This window comes from Polypterus senegalus, chromosome 5 (genome assembly GCF_016835505.1).
Source record: "Polypterus senegalus isolate Bchr_013 chromosome 5, ASM1683550v1, whole genome shotgun sequence".
In the NCBI taxonomy this organism is placed as follows: domain Eukaryota; kingdom Metazoa; phylum Chordata; class Cladistia; order Polypteriformes; family Polypteridae; genus Polypterus; species Polypterus senegalus.
The window spans coordinates 34645617-34663821 of record NC_053158.1 but is presented as its reverse complement, the minus strand read 5'-3'; the positions used below and the strand labels follow the sequence as shown (position 1 = coordinate 34663821).

Genomic DNA, 18205 nt, shown 5'->3' with positions numbered 1-18205 from the left:
AACTACATGCAGCCGGCGGCTGTACAAGTATTACAAGTCTTGACTCTGGAACTGCTTATGAAGCAGCGTCAATCACTGTGCTGACCCCCAGAACACAACAGCTCCATTTATAAGCGAATTGTCTCATCCTCAATGTATGCATTAATAAAATGCAACACAGCATAATCAGCAGGCAAAGCACAATGATGATGCTACAATGATACAACATATTTTATATATAAATGTCTACGTGTGGAAGAGTGTGTGTGTGTGTCTGTCCACCCCGGAATTGAGAGGTAGAGTCGGGGGTAAGGGCTCTGTCTCTGAGGAAACAGAAAACTCGCTTAGCTGTTAATAACACAAGCGAGGTCAGCACATCAGCAAAATGAAACCTCAGAAGAAAGACAGTCGCTTAACCGCTAACATCAGCAAAGCAAACGAGGCGAGCACGTCGGCAAAATGAATCCTCCTAGGAGAGAGAGGCCCAGAGTAGTTCCTTTCAATTACCTGACATCTCTGTATTTCAGTTTTTTGCTGATGATTTCAATAGTTTCTGGGATCCTGGGTTTTTTACAGCACAGGCTTACACAGCTAGTCTGTATCTATCTATATACTGTGTCTTATCTTATATATACTGTACATGCTGTATCTATGTTATAGGTGAAATAAAACTCCAGCTCTTTTGCCGTTTATTTTTTTATTATGCAATGAGCCAGGATAACTGGTGAGAAAAGTTATATTTTTAAAATAGCCAGGAAACTTTGATGCATTGTAACGAGTCCGTCTAACTAGGCCTGGTGATTTTTTTATTAATTGCATTCTTACAGCTGGTAAAATAGTCTGTGGCACAACAAATACTGTTTCTCGAATCCTACCTGCTAAACTCGGTCCATATACGACTGCATTGACAGCCAGTTTTAATGAAAGGCTTTCGTGTGTCTTACAGAATTAATTTCTTACCTGGATTTCTTGTATTTCTAATATCTAAATTACACATTTGAACTTTGAGTTAGCTCAATTTGGTAAAAGGTTCAATCAGAAACAGTTGAAGTCACAGACGTGATGTCCTCCTTATAGTCTCTCACTAGATTTAAAGCAAGTTAAACCAACATGGCAACATGTAAAAACTCCTCAGAACAAACCTGTCTTCACCTGAGCCTATTTAGTGCAAACTGTCTGCTGTTTACAGAAGAGAACAACAGCGTAATATGGCGTAATATTAATGAACCCGGCAGAGACACAAGCAGCTGTGTGGACTGGCTTTTTACAGCACAGCTTTGTCAGGTTTGGTGTGCAGAAACTGGAAAATGAAGGGCAACAAGAAGTTTCTGTCTGATTAAGAGAGTTTTTACAATGAAACTCTGCAGCCACTTCTGCTAACATAACATAACGTTTTCAGACACGCTTAATCCAGGAGCCCCGGCCTGTTACAGTAGAGCTGAGCAGGTGTACAATGTATGAAATAGCAGATTAATGGCCAGACACTTCAGGGCTTTTGTAGATTGATGTATCTTGTAGTGTCTGCCTTCTCTACTCCAAGTTAAGTTGCAGGTTAACTTCACAGAGTGACGAATTCAGCCATATCCCATCCATCTGAAAATTGCAACACCACAAAACTTACTGAAACATTTTTATATGCAAACTGGGCTGAACAAAACCATTTCTGAACGCGCTGAGCTGAACATTTTCTACGTTGTATAATAGAAGAGGCATTGGGAAGGCAAGCAGAGGGCGCCTACCCTGTGGTCTGTGCGTGGGTCCCGATGCCCCAGTGCTGTGATGGGGACATTGTGCTGAAAAATGGTGCCAAGCGATGTAAAACTGAGGTCCGGACTCTCTGTGGTAATAAAGATCCCAAAGGGAGTTGGGCATTTCCTGATGTTGTTGCTACATCGTCTACCATGGACTGGTTATTCTGACCCCCTAATCATTCCTTGTCCTTTATTGGCAAACTATCTGTCTCTCAACACTTCACCACCTAAAAGTTAACGTGTGATGAGCATACTGGCATAGCAATGGCTTTAAAACATCGTCCAGGTCAATGCTACCCACAAACACCACTCTGTGTAAATCACTTTGAGTAGGATATTAAATGCTGTATAAATGTAATTCATTTTTATTATAACCCTTAGATGTTAATTTAACAAAGCAGTAGTGTTTCTATTGGGGTAGCATGGTGGCTCCAGCATTCTGGGTTTGAACCGTGTGGAGTTTTCACATTCTCTCTCCATATGAGATGAGGTTTTCCTTCCACACCCTTAAATACAAGCCATCGTGTTAGCTACATATGCGAGTGGCCTGTGCCATTTTGGAATGGTTTTATCTTGTCAGTAGTTAAAAACATCAGCCAAACGATCAATTGCTTTTCACTACTGCATGCAATTGTTCTGTCCATTTATAGTGCATTACATTTTAATTCATGTCCATAGATCGCATGTCATAACTAAAGGCAAAATAAACTTCATGCTGTAGTGAAAAGCAATTGTTTAGTTGGTATGTTTGTAATTAAGTCATGAAAAAAGTACCAAAATTAAATAGCTCACTTGCATATGTATTGCATCTCAATGTAGTTAATACATTAGAGTACATTTAATTTTGGAACAAATAAACTTCCATATTAAAGCTATGCAGGTCAAGTTGACTGGCAGCTCTAAACTGGCCCTGCAATGGCCTTACACCCTGTGCCACCAGGATGCATTTCCAGCCCCCTGAACTGGATTAAGCCGTATGACAATGTTACATAAAATTTATTTTTTGGTATGAGAATATCTAAAGCTGCTTAGAAAGTAAAAGCATTTGACATTAATTTTCTAGCCAAGAGCTCAATTTAAAGAGTTGTGCAGAAGCTCTCCTGTCGACAATGGCTTCTGGCAGAATAACACTCAGTCATTGTCTTAATTGTAAATCTAATAAGTAAGGCAATACATTTTAGTGGCATACTCTGCATGGGGCCATTTTGTAGTAGGCCTATGGATGGCTTTTTGAGCTTGGATTGTTAAATGTTAGTGCTCTTAAAAAGTACATGCTGCTGAAGGAATGGCAACTTTTCAAATAAAAGAAAAAGAAAAAAAAACACTATAGCCGGATTGGATTGCTGCTTTTGGCAGCCTGGGAATTGCCCAGAAGTAGCTGGAAATTGTTGCTGAAGGAAAGGAAGTCTGATGTTCTGTAGGCAGCCTCTTACCACCATCTGGGAGATTCATCAGGACAAAGTGGTGCAAAAAAGTGATGGTGGGGAAAACAAGTCAGTTAATTGTTTGAGCTTTGAAACTCGTCCACATAATTCAGGAAACGACACATTTGTCTCTCTTCTGTAAAGCGAAGCGACTTTAACTGTGTACAGTATAACTGTGAGATAAGCTTTGCATTATTTAAAAATAGAATATTAGCATATCTATCCATTTCCCAAACCTTTTTTCCCCATTATAGGATTATGAAAGGCGGCACGGTGGCGCAGTGGGTAGCGCTGCTGCCTTGCAGTTAGGAGACTCGGGTTTGCTTCCTCGGTCCTTGGTGGAGTTTGCATGTTCTCCCCGTGTCTGCATGGGCTTCCTCCCAAAGACGTGCAGGTTAGGTGCACTGGCGATTCTACATTCTCCCTAGTGTGTGGGTGGGTGTGTGAACCCTGCGGTGGGCTGGTGCCCTGTGTTGACTGGGATTGACTCCAGCAGACCCCCGTGACCCTGTAGTTAGGATATAGCGGGTTGGATAATGGATGGATGGATGCATTAAACTAATAAACAATATGCGGTTAGTTTCAGTGTATTTATAAAGCTGCATCAGGGATGTGGATCTAAAAAAGAAAGAGAAGCCACACAGGAAGAGTAGCACTGCTTTGACGCTGGGTGCCGCCAGTTTGCAAAACCGAGCACAGAACTTGCGTACGCGTGGGTTGGAGCTACTGTGAAAATGTGCGTGGCTTTACGTCAAGTTTAGGTTTTGTACATCGCAGTTTGAACGTGGAAACGTTTCTACGCAACATTTTTATGCATACGTACCGTTTATACACGAGGCCCCAGGGCTTTACAAATTTGTCAAATTGGACTTCCCCACATACTTCATCCATCTTCCACAAGCCTTGTTTTTTAAAAAAACCTATAACCTCTGCTTCTTGTGGTTTCACTTAAAATTTTTCTTTGCATTATTTTTTTTTTTACTTAGTAGCTGACTTTTCAAATTAGTATTTGCCACATACAAAATTGAGGAGGAAATACAATACGTACTTAAAGAGCATTACAGTTCAACATCTAGTCTATTCAGTAATTTTATTTGTGAAACAGGAATAGACTCATCAGGTCTCAACTTATATAAACGCTCTCGTGTGCATAAATGGTACACTTAGATGTGAATGTGGCATTGTGCATTGAGTGGTTGTTGCATTCTCTGAATACACTGGCATTGAATCGTGGCTTAATGTTTAAAGAGGATTATTTTGATAATGTTTCATTACATTGGGTTAGCCATTGTATTAAAGGGACTTAAAGTTTATAGGGTGAATTGACCCAGTGCCCCTTCCTATAAAAAACCTGTGCCACTCTCATAGTGGTAGTTAAAAATGGAGTCAAGCAGCAGCACTTCATCTAATGTAGTCAGATTTCTGAGCAGCATATCTCAGTAGTTAGCGGAGATCCTGTTTTCGGTACATTTTATCCAAACGATTGTCCTCAGGCCAGTGCCACTGATGATGATGATGATGATGAGGAGTACTGGGATTTTCTCTTTGGCTGTTCATACCTTCTGTATATCAGGAGTCAGATGATATATGAAGATAATTAACGCTGCTCTTATTTATTTGATTGTGATAGCCACTTGGGTAGACACCATCAGCCGCTTCAGTGTGCTGTGGCGGTGAAGACTTTCTTCTAGTAAGCAAACATCCCACAAAGCCTGCTTAGTGTTTTTCTTTGTCTTTTATTGAGATACAGATTAACAAAAAAGAGAAAACAAATAATGAGGCAACAGTGTAAATATATTTAATGACCTGCATAAACACAGAAATCATAAAAAATCCTTAGCAGAGAGTTGAATTCAATGAAATGTCACTGCAGGATTAATTTAGTTTGACCTTTCATGGACAAAATAATCAGGGATTCAGTGCTTTTGAGGACCAAATTGTCTTCCTTGTCTAAAAACATTAAATACTTTTATTAGAATAAAGGCTAGCAACTTTTTTTTTTCCTCATCAATGGTGCCAAGTAAACCTGAAACCCTCCACCCGTGTAATCGTCTGCGCCAGTAACAGTGCAGCGGCATCACAGCCAGCGACGTCAGACTGCAGGAGTCCAGCTGATGACCGACAGTTAGAAGTGACCTTCTGCTCGTAGCGCCTGGAATGCAGCAGTTGACCCGCCACTTGCAGGGCGACCTGTTAGGCAGGTTCTTTGTTTTCATGCCATCCCACATTAAAACGGAAGCTGCATTCTTTATATAAAAAATAACAAAATACAGTAAATCAGTTGTTTGACTGCGATGTTGCTGTTCATCTGTTTCACATCCCCCTGCAGATGTTAAGAAATGTGAATATACTGGGAAATCCTAAATTTAAAAAATACTAAAATCTACCTAACGTAGTGCTGTGCTGCACACACCACATAAACCAGTCAGGGCTGAGGGCTCGGCTTCTGTCACTTCATTTGTTCTCTTAAATTCGACACATACTTGTGAGTGTTCGATCAATGCTACACTTTCGACTTTGGTGTATACGTACCTAAACGATACTAACGCAGATAGATTCACAAAGTAAAAAGCAGACGTGAACAGCAACTGCAGTTACACAGGAGTCATGCACTTCATTTATTTGAAATATCAGAACAAGCACATCCAGACAGAACACCAAACCCCATGAGGAGATTCATCTTGACTTTTCTTGGTTTTACTGTAAACACCATATGACATTGGCATGAGCGACAGGTAAATGTTTGGAAAGACTTGGTGTGTTGCCTCCTGGCAGGCGCTGTAATATCTTCGGGGTCTCCTCCGTCAGCTGCCATGTCGCTCTGTGACTGCACTGTTCATCAGCAAGCTCAAGATGACTAGCGTTCAACCAGTTCCATCTCAGTTTGTGTGCCTGAGTTGATGGCTAATGTAACAAAGCTCGGCTAGCGTCAGTTGGATTTCTGCGAGTCACACAGATGTGGCATCGCTTCTACAGAATCCGCGCACCAATTTCATGTTCACTGTGACTTTTTTTAAAGACAGACCTCCTTCTCAGTAAATGGCAGCTTAATGCAATGTAAGTCACATTCTCATATAGTAACATTAACAAAAACAGTTTTCATGCACGTCTTCCATGACTAAGTGACAATAGTATGGCAACCAACAAAACACATTGAATAGAAAAACACACACGAGGTCCTTTCACGTAGCTTTCATGGTGTGTGGCTGCCATGTTGCTTTGTGCCCTGCTGATGAAATCAGACCCAGAATCTGCTGCTGTAAACTCATTTGTTCTGCTAAGACGCTGCGCCAGGTGGTGCATGCAAAACAAGTCCTCAAGTCACGGAGTACACCTTGGGGTACATGAGGGTTCACGACACTCCCGTCCCAGCACGGTGTCACCAACAACCTCCAGTGTATGGACTGAAGGGTTTCTTGGTTTCTGGGCATTGCTTACACCATGTTTGAATTGCGCATTTCACAAGAGGACTCATGAGAGATTAACGTGTCACAAATCCCTCATGTGTCCGCTTGAAGGAGTCCATACAGCTCCACAGTCAATAAATGCTCTTCCAAAAAATACAGCATGTCAGTCTTTCCAGCAAAAACACAGATAACAACGAAAACAAAACAAGTCGAGCTCTTACATCCCGGGCAGGACGCAGTTTACTCAGCACTCCTCTCATTTTCTGAAACCGCCTTTCCTGATGAGGGCTGCAGTGGCAGCAGGCCAAGCAGGTCAGCCCAGACTTCCCTGTCCCCAGCTTCATATTCCAGCTCTTCCTGGGGAATTCCCAGGCGTTCCCAATTCAGCCATGAGCCTTCCACTGTGTCCTTATTTATACATTTTTACGTACAATTCTGCATATGTTGGGAACAAAAGGCAGTAGAATTCTGTGCCACCTTAAAATACGATGTTGAGCCACGTAAATGCTGTACCAGGATGGGGGGCACCCGGCGATGTGTTCTTCACTCCACCTACAGGAAGCTCAGTTGTAAATATTGAATTCTGTAGTACTGGTGCTAAGGTGCTGTACTGTGTTGGCCATTATGGATGTAGTGAGAAGTCAAGCAAAATGACTGGTCAACTGGAAAGACTACAATATGCAAGATTTCACGGCAACTCGGACCCCTTCTTCAGGATGCCTGAGAGGCCCGAGTTGCCACAAAAGCTTGCATATAGTAGTCTTTTTAGTTGGCCAGTAAAACGTGTCATTTTGCTTGACTTCTACACACCTACATGTATATTTATATTTACAAGTTAGGAACTTAATAAAAAAGAATTTGCCAAACTGATCTAATCCTCTTATCCTTGAAAATATTTAGCTAGTAACGAGAAAAACATTAGCGGTGTTTTCAGACTTTTTGTTGCTCACCGCTAGACTACTTTCAGCAATGCTGGGAATGAAACCTCACTAACAAGAATTCAAGCAAACGGTGGAATTTGACCATTCATAATATTTTTTTTCTTCACCGATTTTTGCAAAAATCAATGAAAATCAGCCGAAAAATCATAAACGGGACGCACATGTCCAAATTGGGATTATATTGCAGGGAATGGACCCTAATTGTAAATCAGCGCCAGCCTTGTTCAGACATTTGTTTTTGGGACTGCCCAGACTTGACGCCCTTTTTGTTATCTTGTAGAGAGTGTAGGACCCCCAATCACAGCAGCTTTTCTCAGTTTACAGTTCAGTCAAGTCAAGACGAGTTTAGACGATCTGCTGATGAGCTGCCATTTCCTACCCGAAGCACGTCAGGTAAAGGATCCTAATGCACCTTCCATTGGGAACACCTCCTTTATATTCTCTGAAACAAAAATCAATCTTTGTGTAGAACTGTGCGGAGCTTCTTTAGTATTTGGCCAAAATAAATTCACATTATTCTAAAATAAATCTGCTGGACTCCTGTGTTAGAATTTCTACAAGGCCCTGATTGACTCTCAGCTCTGGGTCAGGGTGGCTTTAGGGTCTACAGTGTGGTCTACATTGCTTGATTTTTTTTTTCTGGGATATAGCAGATGACTATTATTTCTAAAATGATTGTTGTAACACTTCTTTTGAAACATTTATATAAACATACAAGTAAATATAAAAAAGCAGCTTACGGTAGGAGGAGACATACAGGCTTTTCTTGGATATCTAAGGAAATAATGGCACTGGTGAGGCATCACTATGACAGCCAAGATGAGTTGTGCCCACTTCAGACCATCCATGACGGTGACTCCAAGTAGTTCAAAGCCACTTACCCTCCCTAAGGCTGCACCAGCTTCCTAATTTTGCTGAATTTGTTGTCATCGCACCACACTGTGAACTATGAATACAGAGGGGGGCTCAGTGCTCTTTTCTGTAGGGTGACATTGTTAAAGATGCGGTGAACAAATCCAAAATGCAGTCATACTGGGCAGCAAGTCAAGGAGCGAACTGATAGCTCTGCGGTGCTGCAGTCAGTAAATCCTTCTAGCGCACAACAGATCTTTCCGTGTATTAGGTGTAACTTTGGCCATTTTTATAATATCAAAATCCACAGTCCATGTTGGCACAGTATGTGCAAGTTTCATGAAGCTCAGTGGCACCTGCCGCCACTACCACACACTGAGTACCTGAGGTGTCCTCCTCCTGGCCAGTCTGTCAGCACAACTGGGGGCTAACAAAGCCACAAGAGGCGCCAGTCTAACATGGAATGGAGAGCTGCAGATGGTCTGCCAGCACACTGGTGCTTATTCTGCACAGGAAACATCTGTGCGTGGAGATTATCAGTTTGCTCCTTGGTGCCAACCTTGAAAAAAAAAAAAAACAACAAGACAAGTTTGACAATTTATGGCTCCTAGGAGTGAAATGATCTTCACCGCAGACTCTTTGGTGTCTCCCTGTGAAATAAAACAAACTCTGCGTGGCATGTACCTTGACATAACAAATGGCAGTGCGTCCTAATGGCTGAACGCCACGAGGCTGCTGGTTTACTTCGGCACCGCGGTACTCCATTTATATCATATAGCGTCTTTAACCATAAAGGGTGGCATTCATACCACCATGAAAGGAAACGTCTTGGTGAAGGCCGCACTCCCACTATTGTCTTTTTGGTGAACTGTGACTGCTCTTTAGTTGGTTTTTCTTTTTCAGTTTCTTTCTGTAATTATAATGCATTTCATTATACATCTGTCTGTGTTACTTTTTTTCTCTTTCAGGGAAAGCAGCTGAGCGCATATTTCAACATTTTCATATTTTCTTTGGAGAAACGACGTTTGGACTGAGCACAGTTGAATGTCTGGGACAGTATTTACAAATTAAATTGCGTCTAATTGTGAAACCCCTGAATGTCCGAAAGAGGATAAAAAATATTCTGGATTTTTAAAATTGTTTTAATCCTGGACGGCTTATTATTTCTCAGGGTAAGCAATGACAGTTTATTATTATGAACAGTAATCGCGTAAAGATGTGACATCAAAAGAAACGTTTCACAGCAGAGGGTCGCCCGTGCTGAACGCCTGTCCGTCTGCCTGCTCACCCCCTCCTTGAAGAGCGGCCCCCTGCCAGGAATGCTGTGCCCGCACGTCCCTGGACACAAACTACAGGGCTGCTGTGTACTGTGGGCTCAGGATTGTTGGAACACCAAGGTTCCCATGGATTTGCCTCAGTAATTGTCGGTCGGAGTCATTTTCTTTGTTTCCAGTTTTTTTTTTTTTTTTTTATATAAAGGATTCCCTTGGGGATTCTTTTTTTTTTTTTCCCCCTCGCCGCTGTGGGATAGAAGCATGGAAAAAGAAAATGGATACTTGGGAACAAATTAGGCATAAGCTCGGCAACAGGTCATTTAATTGGAATTTTGATGGCCCCCTCCTAACCCATTTCAGCTGAACTTTTCCTCAGGGTAGCTACTGGCATCTTCTGATGAAACTGGAGGTTCAGAAATGCCAAATTAAAATGGATTTGCATCTGGCATGAAGGGTAATGCCTGCAGTGGTTTGGTATCCCGTCTACAGCCGCTTCCATCAATGCTGTGACCCTAAACCAGAAAAACTGGGCGTGAGGCTGTCATGTTAGCGTTGTGGACACGAGGTGAGCTCGTGGCTTGTGGCTCACTGGATGGCTACAGCAATTCATGTGTTCCTGAAAAGCATTTTTTAAATAATTTGTAGACTTTAGTGTTTTAGCCACAAACCCAAAATGTTGTAAAAGACTGAGCGCTGCTGCTGCCCCAGCTTACTAATGGCACACTTGAAAGTCGTCTTCGGCCCCAACGGTTCACCACATTTTAGTTAAGTTGGACCAAAGCAAGGAATTGGTTTAAACTAAAAAAGGATGAACACATAAAACTTGAACCTAAATCAGCAATGCCTGGCCAGGTCTTTTGTTTTTATTAAAATTGGACGTGATCTGTAAGTAACTGTCCATCATCTGAGCCTAGTAAGTCCATCTGAGAGCCCACTTGTGCATACCCCGTGACTCAAGCCATGCGTGGCCGGTTTGTGGGCATGACAAGTCCACACTTTCCTAAAATGAAAATAAATGACAGACTGCACCTCATGATGGTTCAGTGGTCGTTGCCATTGACATTTTTCTAGTTGTCTAATTACCCCCATCATCCGATAACTTCTGACTGAACGACTAACACAGCAGTGAATGGCAAAGTTGTGTTCTTGTTCTGTCAAAACCCACCTGATTGATGGCAGGCCCCATGTCGTTGTTTGCTTTTGGGCTCCATGAAACCCTCGACTTCTTCAGTGAATGACCTGCTGTGTCAATTTAAAACTGCCCAGCCCTCACCCACAGGATCTCATTCGACACAGTAAGGTGGCAGCGCCCTGGAGGGAGTGACCAGTCAGACACATGACAGCCAGCGGCACTCACCCCTGTGCCACGGTTCTGTCTTTGCATTAATCGTTAACTCCACATAAGGGTAGCAAAGGATCTAAGAGTACCCTGGTTGGCGTGCCAGTCTAGTGTCACCAATCAACCAAACCTGCAGGTCATTGTGCAGATATACCTCCTCATACTAGACCGTCTGCCATAATGTTAGTAATCATTGAATTTACAGGCATGATTTGTACTAGTTTACTTTTTTGTTTAAATTTTGAAGAAAACAGTAACTGTAGCAAATAATATGGTGGGCATATCCTGTGTGGGTCCAGCGGCTGTGAAGCATCTGATCATTCACTGATCTCGACTTTGCTGACGATGCTGTGATCCTCGCTGAGTCAATGGAGGCTCTGAATGTCCCGATAAAAACCAAGAGCCAGGCCTTTAGTGACCTCCTGGGCACGGCCATCAGCCGTGTGTCGACCTCATCAAGAGGTTTACTTACCTTGGCAGTGACAGCCTTGTCTCCAGTGACTCTTCTTATGAAGTCGGTACACGGATTGGGAGAGCATGAGGGCGCTGGAAAGGGGTGTATGGCGCTCCTGAAGTCTTTCGAGCCCAGCTGCTTTCTGTTTTGCTATATGGTTGCAGGACATGGATGCTATCCAGTAACCCTTTGGTACCGTGTCTCTTCTGAGAATTCTTGGGTAGCGTTGGTTTCACTTTGTGTGCGCAGAGTCCCAATGAGGCACATTAGCTACGTTGTGAGAGAGCGTCAGTTATGACACTGCGGCCACGTGGCACGATTCCCCAAAGGTGATCCGGCTCACGAGATCCTCACTGTTGAGAATCCGAGTTTTTGGACCAAGCCAAGGGGATGCCCATTTAACACCTGGCTGTGGCAGATAGATGGATGGGCATTTCCATACTGGACCACATGTCTGCCTGGGCTGGTTGCCAACTAGGATCCCAAGATATGTGCGGGAATGTGCTGTACCAGTGCATGGTTCCCAACCTGACCTGACATGTCCTGCATTATGAATATGCAGACTGTGTGCTATAATGCCGAGAGTCTCTGGAGTGCATGCCATACCTATCAGTTAACATATCGAGTCAAAGGTGAGGCTGTGAGGTCAAGTAAAGTCTGGAAGTTCTGGATCAGTCCAGGAGAGGAGGCTTCCCATTTAGCGACTTCCAAAGAAGATGCCTGGAGTTTAACGGATAATCAATTCATGCCCAGTGTGGTTTGTCAGTTGTGTGGCGTAGCTATCTGTAGGGCCCTCTTGTTGACCACTATGGTAGTCCATAGGCGACAGTCTGTGACACCACCATAGGCAATGAGACCTTCTTGTAGCCATTCAGTTGTGGCGAGATGATGAGGCAGTTTTGATTTTCTCTATGGGTAGACTTTAAATAAATTCAGTTTCATTCAACAGCTGAGTTTCACTGAAGGAAATGGACACGCACCCTACTGTGACTTACAAATCTAACAGCATTTAAATAGAATGGTCACTGAAGAAAATAAAGCATTGGACTTGTGTGATGTGTTTAGACGCGAGAGTCAATACGACATTCCACCTCCCTTTGGTTCAGCACCTCCAGGTCCTGCGGCCTGTGACCCTCTGGGCCACTCAGCACTGAGAGAGGAAGGACACAAACAGGCCAATACTCACTGGCACTATCAGTAGTTTATCCTTTTATATGTTAAACTATAAAATGCATAATTCTCTGTTAAATAAACTGCTACTAAAAAGTCTCCGCAAAAACAAGTTTGCTTTAAATCTGTTACAATGGTTGCCCAGCATTTCAAAGGACAATTGTGACTGTGCCATTTCTAATCTATAAAGTCTACTATTGACATCAAGAGTGCAACTCTCCCTAAACATCGATGTTCACCGCGCCTGACATGTCACGGGCCACTGACTGCCTGGCGTTACAGAAATCCAATAACATCACGTCAGATGGCTCAAGAGAAGCCCGAGTGGAATAGGCGATGCTTTTAAAGCCGAATATCAGGAGTCGGGTGCAAGTGACTGAAGTGCGTCACAGAGGCCGAGTCAAGTTTTTTTTCATATCTGTACAGGTGGCACTTTAGTGGTCATTTGTCACAGATACGCCGTGAATCAGCAACCAGTAGTCTGTCATATTCCTGTAAAAACACACACACCTATAGGCAGCTGTGGGGCTGCAGGCCTGTACGCCCATTCTTCAAAGTGTGGGCAGCAGCACTCCTGTAACCCGGGGGCAACGCTTGTGTGCACATTGGCACTTCTGCCAACACATCTTGAGGATTTGGTGGGAGTCTGGGGTCTGCAGCAGATCTGGAAGTGTTTACAAGAATTCACTTTCACTCTTAAAGCCTCACACTCCGCTTTACACAGCCACTACCACCACCAAGGGCAGATTAGCAACATGTTGGCACAGATGCCCATACGTCAGTATAGACACTTGAATCTCCACCACGTGTTCCTATCACAGGTTGCCCTTTGACTTCCAGGAAATGCTGCTGGAATACGCTTCAGAAAATGGACGGCTGGATGTTCAGCTGGCCAAAGAGCAGCCCCTCACTCAAGAGTGCTGCCCTTTGGCCAGTAAGGAGCGCCCAAGTCTTTTGTTTCATACGCTTTGCGCCACTGTAGACATTGTAGAGGCCTTGGCATAATACGAGATTAACCACACAGGACATTCGTTTCATGAGTGACACACAGTAATGTCAATTTAGGCTGACCAAGATGAACCACCATAATGAAAGCCATTCATTCAAATCAGTACATTTTATTATTGCCAATCTCCAGAGAGCTGCGTATATTAAAAACACAACTACAACTTCATAGACACTGAAGAAATCACAGATAATAAAATGAGCAAAATGAAAGCAAATATGAGCATTAGCACGTAATGCGTACACCATGAGAACTTAGGGCTCTTCTTCACTTCGGGGTCACAGCCACCCAAACTCAGACAAGCTGCTCTCAGAAAAAAGGGCAATGCAGAACGTGCCTGCTGATGCCTCAGTGATTTGGAGCTCTACTGCTCACACGGGACAAATAAAATAATTTAACTGTGAGCAAGTCATAGGAGCCGAGCTCTGTGTCCACAAGTCAGCCTCTTACAGAAACTGCAAACGACTCCACAAGCAATGCAGCATTTTAGAAAGGCCTCCATCGGCCTCAGACATCGTAGTGTTACATTGGGAGTACACAAAACATCTTAGTAGTCCAAACCTGATGGCAAGCAAAAAAAAAAAAGATGACTGAATCCTTAAGAAAATGCAACGAGACTCACCTGATGTGCTGATGTTGGGGGTTTATTATGTGGACTTCAGTCACGTGTGGAACTTATGGGGTCACCAGACTGGGAACGTGCACACTGGAGGCTGGTTCTTCGTTAAACCTGAGTTCAGAAGACCCTTGGACTTGCGAGGACCAACAACAACATTTATTTCTATAGCACAGTTTCATACAAACAATGGAGCTCAAAGTGTTTTACATGATGAAGAAAGAAAAAAAAGACAAAACAAATAAGAATTAAAACACGGGAACACTAATTAACATAGAAGAAAAGTAAGGTCCGATGGCCTGGGAGGACAGAAAACAAACAACTCCAGATGGCTGGAGAAAAAAATAAAATCTGCAGGGGTTCCCGGCCACGAGACCACCCAGCCCCCTCTGGGCATTCTACCCAACATAAATGACATCCATCAGTCCTCATGGTAGAACTTGATGATGACGGTCACATGGACTCCTGGCCTTTAATCCACCAATGTAAGGACATCACGGTGCTTAGATTAGAATCCTGTTTAGAAGGACACAGAGGAGGGAGGCCTACGGCCGGTCAGCCATGTGCCTGCCTGTGTTCCCAGAGTTCAATGCCGAACACCCTGGAAGGCCCTTTGTATTCACAACTGCAGAGCAAGAGTGAAAACCAAGAAACTCAAAACTGCAAGATAAATATTAAAGAGCAATGGCGTGGGTTAGGACAGACACAGACACTGGGACCTTATCTGGCCGTGTTTACTACGGCAACTTTACTATTTCTAAACGTCTCGATGTGCTACTCCTATATTTAGGTTCAATTTGATGAGCTGCCCAAACTCCAAAAGCTGTATAAACCAGCAAATAAACATTCAGGCTTGTCGTCGGACTGTCCTGAAAGGTTGTTTTCTGTCCAGATAATTCCAATAAGTAGTCTTTTATTAACTCGTAACTGTAAACGGTAGGCCCAGTAGTGAGGCCTTATAGCCACAAGCTGGATTCCAGCCTGCAGTGACATTGTGACCCTGAGCCAGTTGCTCAAGCAGGTTGTTCTCCACTTGGACCGTATCATGCAATGGGCTTTTGGTTGGTGTTTCCAATGGAAAGGTTCAATACGAAATCCATTTTAATTATTTAAATGAAAGTCTGCATTTTGTGCTGGTGTGTCTTGTGAACTCTTCCACATGAACCAGTTACTTTTTCAGTCCACAGCCTAATATACAGAAAACAGACCAGAGCAGTGAAATGTAACGGCGAGGCAGAGCTCACAAGGTCATCATCCTCCACACCTTAGAGAGAAAAGCAGCCCGGCCATGACAGTCCATAAGGCTGTAAGTTGGACTAACAGGGTGACATCAGAAATGGGGTCTCGTAGTGTTAGTGAAATCTGTGAAAGGAAAACCACAGACATGAAAAGAAATTCATTACGAAGGCCATTGCAAAAGACTGGCATTTTACTAATAAGTGTCCTGTGAAGAAATCCTCCTCTGAAAATCTTCCTTTGTCAATGAAGGGGTGTTTTACTGAATTGTACCCATTATTGTCATCTGTGGTGCCCTCCTTTTTTCAACAGGGAATGCTAAGATAGCAGAATGCCCATGGAGATCATCAGGACCTCCTCAACGTCAAGTCAAGGCTTTAAAGTACTTGGCGCTGCCACATAAGTTTACTGCTCTGTTACCTGAACGTTTTTAGATCAAACTACAAAGAATCGGCCACTTGAGTAGACAAAGGGTTCAAAGCACCACACCGAATGGCCAAGGGGACTGTCCAGATAACTCGAGGTGTTCTGGAGTTACTGGAATTGGACAGTAGCACTTCACGTCCACTGTCGGCCAAAGCGCCAATCACGGGCCAGCCTCGCCAGTATAGCTTGTACAGAAAAACACCGCAGGCCCCATCCACATGAACGCGTTTACAATTATTACCACAAGTCAGGAGTCGGTTTTCACCTTTGATCCACTCCACAACCCAATAAAACAGACTTTTACAATATGGATTGGCACCCCTGACTGGCTTGTGCTTATTCCACAGCCCGTCCTTGATGGAGTCCTGCTCTTCGCGTTGTCTTATTCCCTGCTTGTTCACCACATTTCAAACAGCAGACATGGAGGAGTTGCTTTCCTGTATGCATCTAAATTGAATTTTGTGATAAATCCCACGCCCGGCGACATTACCAACCCTACAAGAATGTTTCTGCTGAGGTGCACATGCCCAGTGTAGACGAACATCTACTCCATGTGCGTTTTGGTCGTTTATTGGGGATGGAGTCGGTTTTGTTTAAAAACACCATTTTAATGAAAACCTAGTGTGGTCGGTTCTTGCATTTGATTTTCACACACTAGAGGTGGTCTTGAACTAAAAGGTTAAGTCAATGACTGGGCACTCATTCACACCATAGACACCCACGAGAAACAGACATTTAACTTACAGTTAAAGGATTGGATTGCCTGGGGCACCAATGTTGTCCTTCTGATTCTCCTTCAGAATATTTCAAAGTGACAAAAAGAATTTAATGACGGTACACAACAAATGAATTTGTGCTTTGGTCAGATGGTCAAACAGCAGTGCCACTTGTACTGGCATGACACAGCTGGCAGCCATTAATCCAAAACTGTCACATTGCAAATCGGAGAAAATGTAATGGGAGCCGTCGAAAGGAGAAGAAGAAGAAGATCAACAAAGCACACCTTGCCAGCTCACATGTGGCATTTACTGTATTTAGCAGTTCATTTTGCCCCCTGCTTGCCAACCCCCTGGCCTGCACTACGTGCCAGCCACTTTGTGTCTGTGCCACTCACGTATGTGGATTTCATTTTCACCAAACAACAAATCTTTTAATTCTCGCGGCTGCGCCTCTTCATTGGGTAGCAACATTACTTTTCCCTGATGGCAACACGAATTAGACGATCTACAAGTCTCTGACTTAAAGTTTAAATCCAAACAAAATATTCGATCTCTTTTTGCTGTTCCGTTATTTCTCCGAGTAATAATTTCCATTTTTTTGTGCTAATGCGATCTTTACTATCATTTTTGAGACTTTTGAATTTTAGTACTTTCATTATATCTAACCTGCTCTGCATGTCTGCCGCGCCAACGTTTTTGAATTCTTTACGACGTTCTACTTTGTCTTTTAAATCTCTTGGCACAAAGTCTCGTTATCTCTCAGTAAAAGTCACGTCTCGTCCCAGGATTTTTTTATTATAATAGAGAGATTTGTTAGATAATCATTGCTATATAAAAAATAAAGGGAGATTGATTACAAAATAATATTGTAGTAGACAAACTAATCAATACAATAGTTTTTAAATTCACAAGTCACTTTAATGTGTGACACTTTATTTATATTTTAGTTGTAAAATGTCATCTTGGTTTAAGTTATTAAGAGGCAACACAAAACATCACATTTTTTTTTTTTTTTACAGAAAAAAAGGATTTCCTGCAGAAACGTATTAACAGTCCACTCACCATGTCCACTGAACCGCGTTAGCCGCATGGCCGCTTGCCGAGCTGCAGTCCGTTATGCTCGTGTGCCGATGTTACCTTTCAGATCTGTGCTCTGGTCTCTCCTCCATGAAGCTTCTGCTCAGCCATGGCCATCCTGTCCCTTGTCTTAGTGATGGCAGCTCAGTGGAGAAGTACAGCTCTCGTTTCTAACTCTCCACTTACTCAGACTCTGATGAGAAACGAAGTAGAGGTGGAGGCATTTGTTTTAGAGGTCTTCTTGCAGATGTTTTAAATGGGGAATATTCTGAGGCAAATGCAAAACCTCAAACACGAGAGCCTCAACATTTTACTCACATGGGGAAAAAATGGGAGGAAAGTAACAATGGCAGAAAAGATGACCCTGCTGCAGAAACAATTCAGTAGATTCCCTTTTGTCCACATCATTCTAAGACTGGGTGATGGAAGAAGGGAACGAGGAAGCAAAACCCACCCCAGTGTAGCAGCTGCAAACACCTTGAATAAAACAACATTGTCATCACTCTTCCTGCTTATCTAACCTTATTTGACAGC

The 18205-nt window shown here is 43.0% G+C and overlaps 1 protein-coding gene across 3 annotated transcripts in view; it reads left to right on the top strand.

Moving 5' to 3' along the window:
- The window catches only part of LOC120530202 (ethanolaminephosphotransferase 1-like), a 66831-nt gene extending 49131 nt beyond the window's left edge, over positions 1–17700 (top strand). For 2 of the 3 annotated variants that reach the window (XM_039754487.1, XM_039754485.1), the window contains one exon: positions 9323–11374. In XM_039754487.1, the coding sequence (XP_039610421.1) occupies positions 9323–9388 (66 nt within the window). In that variant the 3' untranslated portion in view covers positions 9389–11374. Of the gene's footprint in view, positions 1–9322; positions 11375–17613 lie in introns of those variants that run through there. The other variant, XR_005633919.1, reaches the window with a different exon arrangement.
- The last annotated feature ends 505 nt before the right edge of the window (positions 17701–18205 follow it).